The sequence below is a fragment of the Chlamydotis macqueenii genome, chromosome 3, assembly GCF_036417535.1.
Source record: "Chlamydotis macqueenii isolate bChlMac1 chromosome 3, bChlMac1.mat, whole genome shotgun sequence".
Taxonomy (NCBI): domain Eukaryota; kingdom Metazoa; phylum Chordata; class Aves; order Otidiformes; family Otididae; genus Chlamydotis; species Chlamydotis macqueenii.
In genome coordinates, this window is record NC_141558.1 from 7,869,626 (window position 1) to 7,889,434 (window position 19,809).

At 41.6% G+C, this 19,809-nt stretch overlaps 1 protein-coding gene across 4 annotated transcripts; it reads right to left on the bottom strand.

Moving 5' to 3' along the window:
• Positions 1-194: 194 nt before the first annotated feature.
• Positions 195-18,487, bottom strand: UBXN2A (UBX domain protein 2A). 4 transcript variants are annotated; one of them, XM_086743369.1, is made up of 8 exons: positions 17,560-17,916; positions 17,282-17,453; positions 15,089-15,142; positions 13,491-13,626; positions 11,578-11,687; positions 9,869-10,009; positions 4,853-5,017; positions 195-2,026 (listed from the first exon to the last, which is right to left on the bottom strand). In XM_086743369.1, the coding sequence occupies exons 2-8, from the start codon at positions 17,440-17,442 to the stop codon at positions 1,738-1,740; spliced, it is 1,056 nt and encodes a 351-aa protein (XP_086599495.1). In that variant the 5' UTR covers positions 17,443-17,453; positions 17,560-17,916; the 3' UTR covers positions 195-1,737. The 4 variants fall into 4 exon arrangements, with proteins under 4 accessions (XP_086599495.1, XP_086599496.1, XP_086599497.1 ...); XM_086743370.1 differs by lacking the exons at positions 17,282-17,453; positions 17,560-17,916 and adding an exon at positions 18,409-18,487; XM_086743371.1 differs by lacking the exons at positions 17,282-17,453; positions 17,560-17,916 and adding an exon at positions 17,948-18,382.
• Between the last annotated feature and the right edge of the window lie 1,322 nt (positions 18,488-19,809).

Below are 19,809 nucleotides of genomic sequence, written 5' to 3' on the forward strand. Positions count from 1 at the left end.
CTTAGCTTTACATTAAGACAAATTCAAAAGCACTGGTTAATAAAATTCACTGTTCAGGAAGCTCTGCGCTGAGGGCTGGATGTGTATCTGTATCTGACTTGTCTCTTCAATTTTACTGATAGATTTGTCTGCACATTTCTTACTACTACTAGAGATTTGGTAGGCTTTTCATATAGTAGAGGAGTCAGCCCAAGAGCCAAGGAAATGTAGTTGTATTATTTGCTACATAAACTTGAACAACACAGTAGCACATCAGGTTTACAGCACTGAAAACAGTTAACTGCAGAGTTGTCAAGAGATTTGCTTTCTGAATATGCTGAATAGATATTGGTGCACTTGACTCATTTTACTGCCCTTAAACATACCGGGAGAGATGCTGAAGCAAAACAGTTTTACACCCCTGGGAGTGAAGTAAGCTCAGCTCTAGGTTGCAGTAACACTACTTTTAGACAGAATTCAAGTCACTCCAATTAAGTCATTTTCCATTTAGAACAAATCCAAGAAATCCCAAACTCATCTTTCATTTAACCATGCAAAAGAAGTACAACTCCAACAATCATCCATTTGCATAGGTAGCACAAAATAGTCAGCACTCATTGAAGGCCCCAGGATAAGTCTTGCCTAGAGACTCTAGTTCCGCTCACAAACCCACATGCTACTTAACAAACACAGTACAAAATAAGTCTTTATGTTGATTTCTACTTTAGCAAAACATGGAATAGTTTGCTATAAATTTTATGCCTCAAAACTAGCAAAATTAAAAGTTTGGATGGAAATGCGTCAGAGAGCAGGAAGAAACCTCAGATTTCAAATAAGGACTTTTAACATGTTTGAAACTTGGCAACATGCAATTAGTGTCTCAACCAGCTGGCCAGTTCAGAATAGAGGTAGATATATATTACAAAACCAACTGTGTCCCTCTAAGCCACTGTTCCTGTGTGGTAATCTCTAGAAAAGCTGAAGTTTTTGTGCGACGACTAAAAGTGGATCTCTAATCTAATGAGCTAGGTAGTTTAACATCACTCTCTCTGTAAGACACCCGTAGCAGCAGAAGAGAGGCAGAAACCACTTCAACCGCTGGTAATAACAATTCCTTCAGAGCTCACTTTGAGGCACTTCATATGCAGTATGCACCAGACTACCTCATTTCTATCTTCTCACACATGCACCTACCATCATGTGAAGACTTGATAGAACATTACACTGCAGATCTTGTGATAAAAGTTAAATCCTGAAGATAATGATATTGAAGATTTTCAAGACAGTTAAGAGTTCAAATGTGAGCTTCCCTGCAGCACCTGTTGCCTAAAAGTTACTGTAAGAAGAATGCAAACTGCAGCAGTTTACACTGAAATATAAGTGAAATCAGTTAGTCCAGTTTCACTTTAGTCCAAAGTGCAAAGATAAATATTAGTTTTCCTTAAAACGTATTATCAGTAGTAATTAAGTCTCAGAGAACTGTTCTGCCTAAACACACTAATTAAAGAACTAAGCAGCTTTCTACTCAAGGAAATTCTAAGGATGACATGTTGTACAGTTACCTCCACTACACTAAATAGCCGGGCTCTGACTACCAAATTTAGTTGAAAATACTTCCATTATAGCAGATGATAGCACAGCACGCATTCTGCTCCCTAAGAGTACAGTACGCGAGGATGGGAGTGCATCCAGATATTGCTGGTTACATTTTTGGTTTTGTCTAGTTCCACCTGTATGTAGTTTTTGGCCAGTTAAAAGCTAATTTGATCCTGTGCTTTTGATAGCCTTTTTTTGTTCATTCTTGAGCTGTCCATTAGGTGTAGCAGCAGTTTTATAGTCATTGTCAGGTGCTGTTATCACTAAGAGTCTGAAAGGTTCAGTTGTTTTCCGAAGTCTCTGAACAACAACAGCATTTTGCAAATTTGCTTCCTCTAGTGTGAGTGTCTCATCTTTCAGCTCTCGAAATGGCAGCGAAGTAGTCAGTGTGAAGGGAATGCTTCCCTCTGATCCTTGATACTTCGTTATGAAGTCTCTGATATGGCTTATTCTGAGAAAACAAAAAGAAAACTCAGCATTAGAGCACTCAATCCCAACACAGACAATATGCATAACACATAGGCACAAGGAGAGAACGAGACATCCACTTCATGTGATAGCTGAAGGCATAGAAATGGAGGAATATAGATGGGGTGGTATCCTGAAGTGCCTGACCCACTGTAAGGCAAGGACCAAGGTTTGCATGCTCTGAGAGCAGTCCCAAGGGAAAAAGGATGAGTATCATTCTGTGCACTCAAGTTCTTCACTATGGCTCCGATAGTAGTTACACAAGCCTACCATTTCTTAACCAGCTGGTGGAGCTCTTACCTGAGGCTTCTGTAGCCAAGAGCTAGAATAAAGATGCCTCCATATAGCAGAACCATAATAATATTAAAGAAAAAGGGTTTGCCAAAATTGTCTGCATAGCCTAGAAGCTAACTAGGTCTAAATATAGCCATCTTCTACCAAAGCAGGTGCATCACTGAATTCATTACAGATTCAAGCTGCCTGTTAAGGTGTGAAGAACCTTGCAACAAGTGAGCAAGACAGAGGTTTTGCTGTGGAAGAACCATGATTGACCAATTCAATTAGAAAATGAATTTGACAGGATATATCTATACCAGCAAAATAAACACAGCTTCAATGCGCATTTTCTGATCCTGAGCCACTGGTAGACTCTGGCTACTGGGAAATTATTGAACTTATCCTTCCTCTCTCCCATGCACAGGGTAACCTATGGGTTTTATTGCCTCCTGGGAACGGTCTGTGACTCGAGCTAACATCTGCACCAAGCCTAGATATTGTTCGAGAACGTGCTAGTTGCTTGGGAAAAAGCCATCCTAGCAGTTTAGCAGCAGAGATGACCAAATTTTCCTGCCTTAGCCATACTTACTAGGACAGATATAGCCAGCATTTAATTCCCGTGCATGCATGCCTCAATTAAGAGACAGTGCTTGGTCTTATAAGCCTACAGCCTGAAAAACCTCAAGCAGGAATAAATTTTTTGTTGGTCATTTACAGGTGTCTAAATGCATTATATCAAAGTTCACTGGGTCCCAAGAGCAACTCTGACAATGAGCCACCAGGTATCTGCTTTAGGATGAGCCAAGTCCCTTTCCGGGTTCTGTACCTGATGCTCCAGGCTCACAGTAACTTCGCAACTGCTCAAGAAAGGACACAACTCGATTCAGGACATAGCTATGTGTGCTATTCCTACAGCACTGCTCTGCTAGTTGCTTCACTCTCACATCTCCTTGATGCCCCATACTGCAGTACTGCAATCCTACCTGCACTTCTGCTCCAATGCTGTAACCTCCATCTTTCAGCAATAATCAAGTCATATCTAAAGTACTAGTTACTGTGGTGCACACAAATTCTATTTGCAAAAAGGTAAAAGTAATCAATTCACCCAGGCACTGCAATATATATGCTACAGGTTATTTACCTACAGTTTGTTTAACAACTAGTTGACTGTTTTCTGCTTCTCCACTGAAAGGAGTGCTATACATGCAATCATAATGCTTAAAGACATGTAATCTAAAAGGATTTCTCTATTTCTTATTAGGTCAAACACACATACAGAACACAGCATAAACATGCTGGTCTTGTGGCAAGGGGTTATGTTATGATGGAATATTTACTGCAATCTACCTCAGAAAGAGCATCGCATCAGTAAGGCTGTTATGCTTATCTCAAGACTTTTTTTTTTTCCTCCAAAAGCACTTAGCAGCTGTACAAACTGCTATTTACCATGAAGACAAAAAGCTTCTAAATATACTTAAATGTGTGAAACCTGGAATAATTAAGATGTTAAGTCCTCCAATTAAGTATTTATAATTAAAATAGTAGCTGGCCCTTCCGCAGTACATCACAATAGCGTTTCAGTTCATACCTCAGGCCACTAACAATAATAAATTAGTACAAGTTAAAGAAAAAAAATTACAGTCATTAACCTTCAACTGCTGAGCTTTTCTTCTGACCAGCCACAACGGCATACACAGTTTATCTTGACAGCAGCCTGGGTTTTGTTAAATCTACGATCACTTTCAATTGCTTCAGAGAAGCACAGGTGACATATCCTTTCCATATGATGTGACCGTATAGTACTAGAGTAATCTCTCAAACCACAAATTTGAGAAAGGTCTCTAAAGACAGTAGTTCTACAATTTAAACAGTTAATCCTACTTTCTCAAAGCTCCTGTGTACATATGCTGTGTTGATATCTTCCGACCTTATCCCCATTTATAAGCCTCTTTGGGAACTGAAAATTTTACTAATTAAGAATTAAACACATTGGATGCATTCTGTTCTGTCCATGCTGACAGGACAGACATGCAGGTGATGAACCTCCCTTGCATAGCAAACTAACTCTGGCCCTCCATGGAGCTTCCTCTGGCTCAATAAGTCACATTCTCCAGCTCCCAGCTGTGGTGCTGTCTATGCCCAAGAACTAGCAGGTTTTTCACCAAGCAATTTGCTCCAGGTGTAGTAATTTTGTGAGAGATTCGTCATCTTAAAAGCTGTTTCCTCTAGTAATGAGCCATACATACACCTTAACTTCCACTCACCTAGAAAGAACTACAGTTTCCTCAGATTTTCATTTATGCTCAGTTATGTGCTATTTAACATCGCTTCACTCTTATGCTCCTCTCTTGTCAGCTAAGACAGGATTGATTTCTCAAAAAATATGAAAGCAGGTATTCTACAGCTAAACATCAGTCTAGTGTTACGTGAACTGAGGAGGCAGATTATTCACAGACATTAGAGACTTATCACGTGTATACACATAGCACATAGTTGAGATGCAATTACATGACAGTGCTAAAATAAATCTTACCTGTGCGAAACATTGAATTTCTGAATTATTCTTTCCCCGTCAGCTAACCAGATCTGGATGTTAGTGATAGGCTCCAAATCATTTAAGGGTACTAAAGGCAGGTGTCTTTTATTGTCAGCGCCTTGATGATCATCTCTTACTTTAGAGATTATCCTTGGAGTAGCACTGAAAAGAAAAGCCATATGAGGTTATGCATTGTGAATGTGGTTTGTAAGCTTGAACATCACTCTAGAACACTGCTTCTGGAGCTTTCTGCCCTCTGTCAGGGTGCATCAATGACAAATGTCAGTTTCATTTTGGTTTGTTTTTTTTTTTAACCACATACAAATACTTTATCTTGAAGACTTCAACATGCTAAAGAATTTAAGTTTGCTCATGTTAAAACATCTTTACAAACCAGAAGGGAACTTAAATATCAAAGGATTAAAAATGAATACACAAGAGATGAAACAGTCTGAAGATTCTTCATGCATTTTTAGTACTCTAATCACACAGGTGAAACTTTAAGGGCTTTGAGTATTGAATTTGCATACTCAGTGTTAATTTTCACCATAATATGATTACAGTAATTCAATTTAAGTGAATGTTGTTAGCCTTGATTTAGATCCCAGCATCATCTATTTCTGCTTAGAAGCATTACTTATCTGTCAGAGGAATTGACTTAATGTGAAAATCCAGGGTGATGCACATAGCACTTGGATTTTCCTTTTCTCTAAGGCACTTCCAACAGCTGACCCTACCATCAGGGCAGAGATCCATAACATGACTTGATGGAATAGAGGGACCTCAGTCCAAGTGTGTACTCTTAAAAAAAAAAAAAAAATACTGGCAAAAAAAATTATTCTGAAGAAATGCCTAGAGCTTCTTTCAGGACTAAGCTTGTTTAGCATGTACTGTTTAAGTCATCGTAAGGCCTGGTCCAATGGGCATATCCTCAGCTCACGCAAGTATAACCAGATGTTTGCGTGCAAAACAACAGCAGATATTTAAGGAGTTACCATTTCTTCTGAGCTCCACTGTGGTCACTGAGAACATGAACACTTCACAGTGGTTTGTGGAAAAGCTCTCTCTTTGCACAGGAAATTGATGAGTTACTGTTTGAGAGAGAAGTCAGTAACCAATGGCCATACAATAACGGTCTTAATACTACATCTGCTTTGTGGACAAACCCCTTCCTTACATCCTTATCTTCCTGTATGTGTGTTATTTTAATCATAAAGCAGAAAAGTCATAGCTAATTTATTATTAAAACAAGGATAGCTAATGACTTAATATTTTCAGGCTAATAAAGCTAAGAGTCTTGGGCTCATGTTCTTTTCAGTCTGAGGCATTTAAAAAACTCGTATCATCCACTGCCTAATTAAGTGCCCTAACTTCTAGGTTATCAGCCAGGAGAGGCACTTTTTATTTCTTCCCTTGAAACTCTGCAAAAAGAATGAGAATCAAGGAATCTCACTCCCAAATGAGTGATAAGAGATGTTCACTGCAACTGGAGGCAGATAAGAGGCACAGAACTGACTGTTTTCTATTACACAGAAATCAGATGGGGCACAAAAAGATTCCAAGAGGGACATCTGTAAAGCATCCTAGTACTTCAAGCACAGGTGACTTACTGTCACCCACCTGCCTCTACTGATTTACTTATTTCACACCTAGCTTCTGTTCATGTTTGACCTCAATACAAAATAAACTCAAATTGTCCTCCAGATCTGGGAAAAAAAGCTTTAGCACTAGCAAGATAATGTAAAACAGTCCCAGCGGAGAAAAAAAAAAAAAGAAGTTCAAGTCACACTTCAGTCCAGCAATGATCAGCTTTCGTTGTCTACTTGATCACTGGGGTTTGGTTCCAGGCTCAGACACTGCAGTACAAGCACTCATGTGTGAGCTAGTTGTCTCCTGTACAGCGGAGGCTGGAGAGGTAGTCAACCGTTCAGCTGCCAGGTGTCAGGTTTAGCCTGAGCTGAACTACATTTCAGCCCATCAGTCACAGCTGTAGTTCAGACAACTGTCTCACATGGCTACAGATTTAGGTGTCAATCTCAGACTTCCCTCATGGTAACATCTCAGGTATTTGTTGTAGGCAATAGAGAGGATTCTTACAATAGCAAGTATGTGTGAAACTGAAGCTAAGCTAGGCTGCAAGAAAAAGTTAGAATATCTATATTCACCATGGCTTCTATACTTAATAACTGTGCTCTTGTAGAACTGACAGACAAAGCCATCTAGTGGTGGAAGCTTTGACTAAAGCCACAAACCAAGAATCTAAGTCTCTTATTAGCCTGAGATCAAAGCATTATCATCCCTTTTAAAGGCTTATTCCTTTTCTAAGATTATCAAAAGAAGATGTAACTAAAGATCGAAGAGACCTAAGAGCCTCCTGTCAATATTTTGAAAAGAAGAAAGCCCAAGAGTTAGGTACCATGCCTTACCACGGCTAATGGTTAAGAAGCTTGACACAATGTTTTAGCCTAATGAGGTTAGAGAGCAAGCCCACTTTGCTACAAGGGATTTCAGTCAATAGTTTGATTAACATGCTTCTGAGGCAGTCTTTAAAATGCATTGATGAAAATAATAGATAAGTGCTGTTGCAAGTCTTGTTATAGTCCCAAACTATTAAATGCAGCTGAACAGCGGTAGATAAAACAGAATATACCCATTACTTATATAAGTTCATAAGGTATGTTGGAAAAGTCTGGTGAGTCTCATTTGTTTCTCCTGTACCACAAAATGGGAGAGGATCAAACTCATGTTAGTTATATCAAAAAACATAATTTCTAGTTCCTCCATTTTATCTCCAACAAAAGTTTTAATTAGCCAGTCAACAGACCTATTGATAATGGTTCATCCACCACATAATCCATCCATGAACACAGGCAAAAAAAAAAAAATCCATAGACTATTAAAAAATATTTGATAAATAGAAGTTTTGCTAGGGCATAAGTTGAAGTAAATTGTTCAGTCACTTGCCTCTCTCATTTCTCATCAAGCACACAAATGCAACTGTGAAAAGGGAGTTCTACAGCTTAAAAGTGTTACGGGTCTCAGATAGCACTACTATTTCCCCATAAAGCTTTTCTGCTGAAAGAGTAGTGTATGCATGGAATGGACAATTATTAACATCAGGAAGTGTTACTCATCTTTAAAGAAAAGGCTCTGATAGCATAGCGCTGAATAGAGTAGCAAGAGTAAGAAAAAAAAAAGAAGGATTTTATCCAGTTCATAAAGAAAAAAATGCTGACCAAGTTGTAGGATGTCTCAGGGTACAAGACCAGTCAACTGAAATTCACAGAACAGCATGTTTCCTCAACCTAACTCGCCTACTGGGAACCAAGATCATTACTTGCTGCAGGCATGACAGAGCACAACAAGCAACTGAACAACCTACCATTTAGCACTGGTTAGCAGCAGAAACCCAGCACGCTGACCTTTTTGCTTTTGCTATATACAGGCTTACTTGTAGATAAAATAAGGTTAAATTCTTGACTCTTGTTTGCTCGTTATTTCAGTGCTAGCAAAAGCAAGTCTTGCAGATTCTCATCCATCTCTCGAGGGAAAATTTTTGATTACTCAAGCATGTAGCAACTGAACGGCCCGTGCCACAGAAACAGATGAAACTGATAAAACATACTTGTTTCCTGAGACAGCCTGGAACCACTCATCTTTTACCATTATCAGTCTCTTACTCTGCACATTATCTTCTTCCCCTGCCTTGTCTGTTCCTACCAAGGTCACACTTTCCCTCAGCACAAGCACTGTCCCTTAGCAGCAAGCCCTTTCCACTTAACTGAAACAAGCTGTTCACCTAATGTTTCACCATGGTCTACTAACCCCAGTTGGCAGGTCACTGAACAGTTCCACCTGTGAAGGATTCCTGTAGGCTCCTGGTCACTGAATAGGTTCTGTTCCCTCGGCTGAAGTCTTGCTTTTATAGGCACATAAGTCTTACATAACAGGGATACGTGAAGCAGATAATTTGGCAGGGGTAAGCAAAAGTCACAGGAATCAAATATGTGAACTCTTGGCCTGCCCCTCTACAACAGCCTTCCAAAATACAGTACTGTTTGGTTATAAATCAAGTCCAGTTTTAGCATTGGCATTAGTGGCTGACCCTCTCCAACCACGAGAGCATCAGGGAGTACAGGAAAGAGGATCACTTTAACACGCTAAAACGTCCTACTGCAATAAATGCACGGTTAAATACCGAAGAATGTTAAGAGAATGTAAGACAACCTCTTACGTCCTCAGTTCCCTTTAAAAGATTGTGATATTCCCCTCTTCTCACACAAAGAATTGCACATGCAGCTTTTAAAAAGATTATTTTTTTCTTAAATCAGAATAGAAAAGAGACAGCCTTTCAGCTGGAAACAGTTCTGCTAATATTGAGAACTTGAGCAAAGAAAGCCAACAGCATCCTGGCTGTATTAACAGGAACACAGTCAGTAGATTGTGGGAGCCAGTTATCCCCCATGTGGCACTCATTAGACACACCTAAATACTGCAGCATTCAGATTTGGTACCCAAAATAAAGACCTCTGTAAACTGGAGCAAGTTCCACAGAGGGCCACCACAATGGCTGCAGGCTGGAGCATTCTCCCTGTGAGGAGAGGCTGGAGCAGAGGGGTTTGTTCAGCCTGTGGAAGAGATGGTGTTGAGAGGGACACCTAACAGTAGCCTGCCAGGGTCTACAGAAACTCATCAGGAGGAGGGAGCCAGGCTCTTCATGGTGAACATACATTGAAACAAGAGACATTCTGACTGGATATAGGGAAAAATTTATTTTCCATGAGGACAGTCCAGCACTGAAGCAGGCTGCACAGCTTCCACTCTTGCAGGATTTCAAGGCCCAACTGGATAAAGGCCTGAGCAGCCTCATCTGTCGCCACAGCTGACCCTGCTTTGAGCAGGAGCTTGGATTAAAGAACACCATAGGTTACTTCCAACCTGAATTATGAGATCCTTTACCATAGGTATAGTTTCCTTCAGCTACTCAATCACAGATCATGTCAGACTACTCACCTTCCTAATCTGTATCCATGTCCAGAAAAGGGATGAAACATTGGCTTTTTTGATGACAAATAGACTTTATCTTTTTTATCTTCCACTTTCACGTCTACCTCCTCCTTATCAAAAACTTTTCGTAGCTCAAAAGGCAGTTCCCTTAAGAAAAAAAATATATGTCAGAAAAAGAACTGCTATACTGTTTTCAGTATACAAAACAGATTAATGATTAATACTTGTTCTATGTTTACTGTTTCAAGGATGATGCTTTTAAAAAAACTTCACAAGTATTTACTAAGAGTTACATTAACTGCATGACAAACAACTTTTAAGTTTCTGAATTGCAAATTAACTAGAAAGTGAACAACAAAAAAAAGACATAATCACACAAGTTGTTGAATGATGTTCAATTTTACTCAGCAGTTACCACTCCAAAGCACATGATGTGTAGAAATTCAGTATTGCCATACATTGCTGCAAAAAGTTCAATGATTTTATACTCATAGTAGAACAAGAAGAAAAAAAGACAATTGGCTTTTAAAGGTCTGAGTTTAGACACAATGTGTTTAGTTACAAATAAACACGAATGTCAGCTTTTAAAAATCAGCTCATCACTAATAGCTGCACTCTTTAGTGCAGTAACATCACCTTGGTAATGTTTTATTTGCATTAAGCAGAACACAATAATGCCTTTGTCTACGAGCTCTGATGCAGATACTACGTTTTCGGGTAGTGGGGCTCAGCTGGCACAGGGGCTGTACTAAGTGCTTCTCTACCATCAACGATTATACAGGAACCATCTTGTAATTAGCATCTTCACAAGCAAACCATGGAAACTTGGCAAACTTTTGATTCATGCATACAAAGAAAGCAAAGGGTTTTCTTTGTATGCATGAATCAGTGCAGCTAATTTCTATTTTATTACTACAACTAAACAGAGATGACAGCCATAAAGGACAAATATAGTGTAAAATGAGTATTTTTGATGGGCTAGCAAATTATGAAAAAATATAAAAATACAATGGCTTAGTAGTTTCACATATTTTAAAATTAGTTATTAAATTATATTATCCTCTCTGTTTGTATGGGGTGAGGAAACAGACTACAAATTAAAGGGTCAAAATGACATTAGTTTGTATGGTCAACCTGCTTTTTTAAAGCAACACTGCAAACATGAGCAGAAATCAGGATAGCATGCTAGTTTTTAACAGCAGGATAAAAGTAAGATTGCTATATACACACAAATGACTGAAGTAGCAAGTTAGTACTACAAGAAAATGTCTGAAATTTATGATTGATCGGGGTTTCTTGGAACAACTGTGCCCATTTAAGGCTTTTCATCAATAAAAAGAACACAGACCATAAACCCAGAAGTGCTTAACCACTTGTGCATTGAGTTTCTCAAAGTACCGTTTGATCAGTAGCTCTTAGTGGCCATTCCGACTTATTCTTTATTTCATTTTGCACCTGCTGTGCCTCCTATCAACACTCACTTTTATCTATTTAATCAGTAACTGTACAGCTACTGCAATTGAAAGCTGTATTAAACCTGTTGATGTTAAAATAGTCATTAGCACTGCAGGAACTGAGACACGCAGTGGCGCTCCTCTTACAGGGATACTGCAGTGCAGCAAAGCCAAGCAGGTATGTAAAAAATATAAAGTGTAAGCTAAGTGCTATCCAAAGCACATTAACTCAGGCTGATTAAGAACACAAAACTCACTTACCCTTTTTTAATGGAGTCCAAGAACTGCTGGTTTGCAGCATCAGTGTAGCTCCTAAGTTCACTGTCATTTACTGTGAACCCATTTTTCCAAAGCTTAATGATTACATCAACCTGTAAAGTAAGAACAATTTTCATTATAACACTGATGTAAAACCAGCTTGGTATACTCACAGTACCCTTTGACTGTAAATCATCCACTGCATGGACTAAAAATACCGAGAGAAGGCTCACTATAATCTGTTTCGGCCCAGTGCCAACAGGCAGAGCAACTGCGAGGGGTAAGTGACATTTCTAAGTATCTTTTGTCAATCAGGGTTAGGAATAAACCTTTCCCCAATCATTTTGCTTTCCTAGGTCAAGAGCAGTCCTTGAAATTCAGCAGGAAAAAAAAAAAAGAAAAAAAGAGTTGTAAGATCCCAGCCAGCTGCAACTCTTCAAGAGCTAATTTGAGAGCACACATGTCTGGTGCTGGAACACCAACTACCAGAATAGTCCAGCTGGGGATTTATTAGGGTAAAGCCTTGTTCCAATCATTCAGGAGGATTTTCTGAAAGCAAGCCATTGAGATAATGCATGCAGAAGCCTCTCACTCAGGAAATACAGCAAGTATCAGAAAATTTACTTCCAGATAGTTATACATTTATGTTACCCTGGAATTCCTGGGTATATTCAAAACTGTGGTGTTAGAGGAATGAAAAAGTAAATTCTCAGTACTTCATTAACTTTGTCAGAGAATATCCACTACTTCAACTTGTACCATTCACACTGTTCACTGAAATCTCTCCAACGTTAACACAGATATGTCTTGGGTTGCATTTTCATATTTATGCATCATACCATTTAAGGAAGCATTTAGTCATCCAGGTCTGATCCCTGAAATAATGTTGTCTTAATAGATAGTTGGCCATACATAAGGTGTATGAAGCATGTACAAATGCAGAATTCCCCTCAGCTAGAAGTTAGTTTGAGCTAGGCTTGATAGTACTTGACAATTTTTTTTTCTTTTTTTTGCAGTTTGGCTTGTTAGAAGATGACTGCTACATAAACACACAGCATGTGCAAACTGCTGAATAAAATTCCTTCTCTTTTGGTTGGGTAATCTGTCAAAAAGGCATATAGCACTCAGGAAGATAAGATTCCTTTAAAAAGTCTTGTATCTCATGGCACCAATGCATATGGAAGGAGTTCTCCTCATGGGAATGTTCCCCTACAGTGCATCAGTATGCAAGTTCAACATGGACTAGTTACTTCACACCAACTTCCCATTTAGACATTGACACGAGTACTGCCACAGAACACTATTTCAGTACTGCAATTTAAGGTATTGCTCCTGACACTCCTTTCCTCTAAGGCTCAGTTGGGGATCCATGAAGGTAATTTCCAGCAACGCCCACTCCAAATTTCTCCTTGACATCTTTGTTCTACATGGCCTTTTCTCCAGCCCCTTACCAGTCTTTGGGGAATAACAGAAAAACATGAAAAGGACAGAATCATTGAGATACAAACCCATACTAAACATCCCACTATTACCACAACTATATAAATGAGAGCAAATGAATTGGGATATGCCTCAGCATAAAAAGGCTGCAATGCTTTAAACAGTTTCTTATGTAACAGTAGTTGTCACTCCCTGCACCTCATGATCAGCTCACTCTCCTTAGTAATAAAGAAGTGCATTAGCCAACGTCAGCGTAAGTCCTACAACAACACTAAAACCACTATAAAACAGTAAAAGTCAGAAGCACAGGCCTCGTTGACTAAGAGATTGGGAGACTGTTCCTACTGCTATCTGAATTATATGTGCATTTATTTACAGATGTACTGGATGGACTGCTAGACTTCTTGCATTTGTTTTCCCGAGTACTCCTGGACTGCTATTACGTTAAACATGAGCATTCTTTCCTCACCACCTACCTGGTGCTTGACTGTAGTTGGGGGCACGCACATAGCACCAACTTTCTGAGCTTCTTCAAAAAGGTTATCTACGCAGTAGTCACAGTTTTGTTCTGTACCGTTCAAAATCTGATCATCAGTTTCTGATTTACACATCCTGTAGAACGAAGACATAAGCAAAAATGATGCCTCAGAGAACACGAGAAGACAAGCAGCTACCCTAGAAGTTCCGTATCAGGAGGTGCAAAAGACATGCTCCTCCGTACCCAGCTTATTACAAAACATCAGGTCAACTTTGTGTTGCCTTTTCTAGAAATCTCTAGAAATTTCTAGAAATCTAGAATCTTACAAATCTCTAACTGCTACTATTTGCACTTCAGAAGCACAAGTTAAAGGAGGACAATAGAAAAGGTGAATTCATCTATGCAGAAGCTTCTAAACTTGGTATCAGAGCAAGGAATGCAAGCTAGATGATTCATACTTCTGATGCAGGTCATCAAACATTTATCTGCACACGAATGAAAGTTCTTCCTTAAAGCATTTCCATGCAAAGGAAGTCACTCAAGCCTGTAAGTTTGAAAAACCGCATACAAGAAAATTGCCCTAGGAATCACTCCCCCACTCCCACCTGAACCTCCCCATTCCCAGCACCATCACAGAACCACCATTACTGTCGTTGAAAGTACATAGGAGAAACTTGAGAACAAGTGACTCAACACCACTTCAGCACACTGAAGAAATACAATAGAAGACTTCAATGCTACGGAGACTGCCAGAGCATTAAAAAAAGATGCATCAGCCACATCTTTTTATAGAACATTGTATGTGTGGCAGCTGTTTCTGCTAGATTTTCACCAATCAAAATGCAGAAATATGCAACCTGAATGAATTAGTATTTTTCAGTTTAGGTTCTTTGCATAGTAAGAGGATTATGCAGCTTTTGGTAAACACTGCAGGAGTTATTCCTATTGGAGATTCAGAAAGGTCTATTTTAAGCAATTCAGAAAAAAAACAAAACCTCCCAGCTCTTGAAAAGTATCCAGTTTTACATAAAACTCTGCATTGAATTCAAGAGCAGCAAAGCTTACTTGAATGGTAATTAGATACATTTGCATAAACAGTAATTGTTTGCAGTAATCTATGCAACAGTAAGAATCCCTACAGATTAACATCTTTAAACAAAAGAAAACCTTAATAATGTTAAAGCAGAAATTTCAAAAGTATGCTGTGCCCATTTTAGTCTTCTAATAGGACAAAAGAAAACTGAAATGTTAATCTAGATATTCACTATGCTTTACCTTGGAAACATCACTGGAAAACCAAACACCTCCATATCAAATGTAGAGGTGCAGAGTGAGTTAGCAACTTGTAAGGCTGCCTTTTATTTTAAATTAAAATATTTATGCAACTTCTTGCCTCTAGGAAACATTTCAGGTATGTGAAAAATCTTTTAGCAAAGCAATATGTATTTTTTGAACACTTCAATATATGTGGAGCAGGTGTATACAAAAAAAGAAATTTAAAATTTCAAAGTTTTACATAGTCTGAAAAGTCGTGACAGGACACAAACAGCAATGGGAAAGGAAGAGGAAAAGGGGAAGGGGGGAACTGGCACCTACCATTCTTTCTTCACAGTTTTGATATTGTCCATGTCTTTCATTCTCGTGCTTCGCCTAATTATGCAAAAAAGATGGTTTAAGAAAAACCCAAAACAAAACCAATCAGACAAAATGCCCTGCACAGTTCTCCTTTTGTAGCCGAAATACTCTTTATAGTTTTTCCCATGTTGATAGTACATTTAACCAGAAACCTCAACCTCTCCCCCACCAAGCCTCCAGATGGTTCTTTGTTTTCCTGCAGTTTCTGATTTAATGACACATGAACCATGCATCGGTTTCAGACGTTCAAAAGGAAGATTACTATTTCATACATGTACAAAATAAATTCCACAATAACAACGTGAATTGAAAATACTTGCCTATACTTACACTAAGCGAGGAAAATAAAATCACATTTCTCTTCCAAGCGGCAGGACTTAAACTCCTCTGATTTTTCACAACACTATGAGACAGTTGCAGAAAAACTGCACTGCCACTGCAGGCATTCTAATGACCTTCACCTTCATAGCGTGCATTACCGAAAGGTGCAAGATTCATAAGGTTCCTCTTCCTGTCACACCTCAACATACTGGAGCAGCATCCCAGGAACTGTGAATTATCATTTCTGGTCTACAGTTTAGCTGGAAAGAAAATCCTGGATTTGCAAGTACTAAATATACTACAGGCTTAGTGTGACGAGTCAAAAGAAATGAAGAACGCTGTACTGATCTCATTACACTCCTAAGCTCTCTGAAAAAGTTATAGAAAGTCACAAAAAGCCAGAGACTCCCAAAGACACCCTTAAAAAACCAAAATCACTCTAAAATTAGACAAGCCTCCAGGAGAACAGAAAATTTAAGTTGCAATTGTGTTTAAAGAGTTATTCCTGAAGACCGCTGGGTACAGTTTACACGGATGATGTTCTGCTCCTGGCAGCTTCGGGATTAAGTCATGATACTGCTCGTGGCTTTTAGAGAGCATCAAACTAAGTGGTGACAGCCGTCATACTCCTGAAAAAGCAGTATGCACAATAAGACTAAAATAAGAAAATAAGTTTTAAATTATCTTGACATCTAATTGAACAAGATTGAGAGGTCAGGAGGCTACAATATTCACTGCAGCACTAACAAAAAAAACCCAAAAACATTCAGTTATTCAGTACTAATTCACGTTCCTCAGAAGGAAGAAACTTGTAAATTAAATCCTTGTCAGACTCATTCTGTAGAAATGTACTTTAGAAAACCCCCATAATGACCAAAAAAATTCACTCAATATGTCCATAACAGGTTTTAAAGTTCAGGCAGCCTTCAATTTAACCGATGCTGTTAGGCATTAGATCAAAACATTATATTTAGCACATCTTTGACGTCACACACAATACGGTACAGGTTTTTTTTTTCTTCCCCACGAGTGTTCTGTCAGAACACTACATTTATCAGGCAAGCCTGTGCTGGTACATTATGACCTTGTAAGTGTATCTGATCACTGTACTTGGAAATTTGTATCTGCACTTGGAAAAGACGAACTTTCTGTATCAAGCAAGTATAGTGACTTTAAGAGTTCTTGAAAACTATGATTTTTGCAACTTCTCCCAAATTAAGTTTTAGCACACTTAAGCACAAAATAATTTTGTGTTTTCTGTTAATGTGCTTATCTTCCAGTCTTTCACTATTCAATAGACTACTCCCCAAAGCAACAAGAGTCACCTCCAGCCATCTGCTTTTGTTGATTCTCTGTTTTTAAAAAGAGACAGACACAATGAAGCAGCTCTTCAAATTAATTCTTTTCCTACATTAGGCTGGCCTCAAATGTGCATGAATAGTATTCAAAACTGGTCAGCTGTGAAAGTTGCTGTTCCTTCTGAAGTACAACAGCAATTACAAATAGAGGAAATGTTTGTGTTGATATATCAAGGTAAAGAAATCAAGCTATACAGCATATTGATGTTTGTTATGACCAAAAAGCCATTAGGAGATAGCGATCAGACTGCCCTGCAAGCACTTCAGCTCAGCAAGCCAACCCAACTAGCGCAAACAACCTCTCCTGCCAACTTCTGACAGACATCCCTAGGTGCCATGTAAAACATTAAGAGTTTTGGTACATATTTTTGGTGTCTGTGATAAAGAGTATCACAGAACTGAACTTCCACCTCCGGAAATTAAATGTAAAAGACAGGAAGAAGCTGAAGCTGCCCGCAGCCCACGACAGCTACACCTGTTAACCGTGGTAGGACGCTCTGGGCCTTTCCTGGCACAGATCAGCTTCTCCTGCCTCAAGAGCTGTCCACCTCCCGAAGCTCCATCCTTGCCACCAGCTCCATGGGGGACGGGCCATTGACTCAGCAGTGGCCTTTCACCTCCAGTTCTCCGAAACATGCAGCTCCCATCTACACAGTTACAGACGTATTAGTTTTGGCAGATGTTTTTGTGCTCAATATTGTTGAGCCCAGACATGCCGTTATTTTAACGCACAGAAAACAAAACAGAAAGTACCTTTGATGCTTTCCTTGCTCTGAAGGACAGAAATACTCGAGCAAGCTTGCACAGCCGCCTCCCCCCACAAAGACCTGTCTTACCAACTCGGGTAGAAAGTAAACTTCTCACGTTGAAAACTGTTTACAGCAGAGCACAGTCTGTCACTACGCCACACAGAAATTGTGACTGAGAACCGCACAGCACGACAAAGAAACAAGCAGCTACACGAAGAAGGGCAAGTACAAGCTACAAGCGAGGTGAGCATCAAACCTGATGGCCTTAGCGTGACTGGTGCGCTCAGGCCGAAATGACAGCGCAGGCCTTTCCTCTCCAGCTGCCGTAAGGGCTGTGCATTTCGGAAAGGAACCGGACCCCCCCACCCCGGGCTGCCAGCACCCGCACTCACCCGCACTCCCCACACACGGGCCGGGCTCTGCCCGCGCATGACACACGGCGGGGAGGCTCCGCGCCTCCTCCCAGAGCCGCTGCCCAAAATAACGCCGTGCCCGAGCCCACGCCAAGCACCCCGGCGCGGTGGGCAGCCAGCGAGGTATTTTTAGAGATTATGAGACAGTAACGCGGTAGCAAGGCGGAGAGTAACGCCCCGCGGTGCCCGAGAAAGGGGCCGGGCCGGGTAACGATCCCCCCGCGCCCGGGGACGCCTCAGGCAGACGCCCCGCTCCACCCCGGACGGGACCGCGGGGGAAAGCGGCCGAGCGGAGGCAGCGGGAAGGCTCAGCCCGCCCTCCCCCTCCAGACGGCCCCAAGGGCGGCCTCGGGCAAAGTTCAAACCCCGGTGGGGACTAAGGGAGCGCTGGCTCTGCGCAACGCGCTCCCTCGGCCCGCTCTCTCCTCGCAGCGACTCACCCGGCCGCGGCACCAGCAACCGGCACCGGCCTCCCCTCCGCGCCAACTCCTCACCGTCCCGCGCACCAGCGCGCACGCGCGGCCGCCAATGGCCGGGGCACCGGCTGCCCCCGCCGGACCGGGCGAGGCGGGGCCAGGGGTAGAGCTCCGCCCCCGTCCCCCGAGGGGCGGGGCTTCGGCCTCCATGGCGGGGCGGGGGGGGTGTTCCCCGTCGCGAGTGGGGCTCCGTGGGGATTCGCGTGGGCGGGGAAAAGGCAGCTGTCGCACAGGCCGCCCTGCCCTGCTCTCCTGGGGAGAGGCGAGGGCTGCAGGGGCTTGCGGCCCGCTGCTTTCCGCCCGAACGAGCGGGGCCCCGCTCGCCCCGCTGAGGGCAGGGTGCAGAATGTCGGGCAGGGGCCAGTGCGGCACGGCAGCCGCGAAAGGGGTTGCTGTCGCCCTTTGAGGGGGGATATACCTCTTATCTGCCAGGCCGACGTGTTTTACTGCAAAGGCAGATTTCTCCTGTGGCTGAAGAACAAAAGGAACAGTTTATGTGTCTGCGTGCGCACAGGCGAAGGACAAAAAGCGGCATTCAGTGAGCGTCCACAATGGCGGAGAATGGGCCCAGTGTCTCGGCCAGGCGGCTGCGCCCACACCGCTGCTGCGGCCTAACCGGGCGGCTCTCGCAGCGCGGCCGTGGGGCTGCCCCCGGCTTTGTCTGGCCAGCCCTGCGTAGACGGCAGGAACAGCCGCACGCTGAACCCTTCGGAGACAAGGAATGCCTCATTATGCCGGGAAGACTAATTAACGGCGAGTGTTGACATATTTGAAAAGGAGCTCTGCCGAGGCCTTGCACCGAGCACAAAAGAGCGGCGTGGTGGTTGGGAAGCAGAGCCCCCGAGTTCCCCAGGGTACATTAGAAAGGAGAAAATGGGACGGGATTCTCGGGGAGGCAAGAAACATTTGACGGAGTCTGCCAGCTCTGTGCTGAGCCGTGACTTTGGGCGGTGCTGGGCCGCTGCGGCAGTTGCGCTGTGCGGCACGGTGGTGCTAGGAGCTATCCAAAGCAAACACCCTGCCTGAGCAGCCAGCCGAGCCAAGCGAACGCAGCGATTCCCCGCGATTCACAGCTTTGCACCTGCATGCTTTTTAATAAGGCTTTTTTTTTTTCTTTTCAATAATTAGCTATGCACTGTAAAACATTTAGAATTAACCTAAATTGAAAAGCCGCAACTAGCTAATTCACAGTCATGAATGAGAAATCCACTGTGAATTTACAAGCGCTATCAAAGATAATTCTAAAAGCAAAGATAATGCTTAATTGAATGTCGTCTTCATGTGGGACCTGCTTCTGCAGTCCCTTAATCGTAACAATTAAAATAACATTCTTCAAAAACATTGATATAAGATGCTTAGTCTCAG

Bases quoted from the DNA above. Each gene is read 5' to 3' on its own strand.
- UBXN2A (XM_086743369.1), bottom strand. From the start codon at position 17,442: ATGTTTCGGAGAACTGGAGGTGAAAGGCCACTGCTGAGTCAATGGCCC. The intron at 13,627-15,088 runs GTAGGTGCCAGT...TTCGTTCTACAG, and splicing joins AAAACTGTGAAGAAAGAATG to GATGTGTAAATCAGAAACTG. The intron at 10,010-11,577 runs GTAAGTGAGTTT...TTTTTTCTTAAG, and splicing joins TTGGACTCCATTAAAAAAGG to GGAACTGCCTTTTGAGCTAC.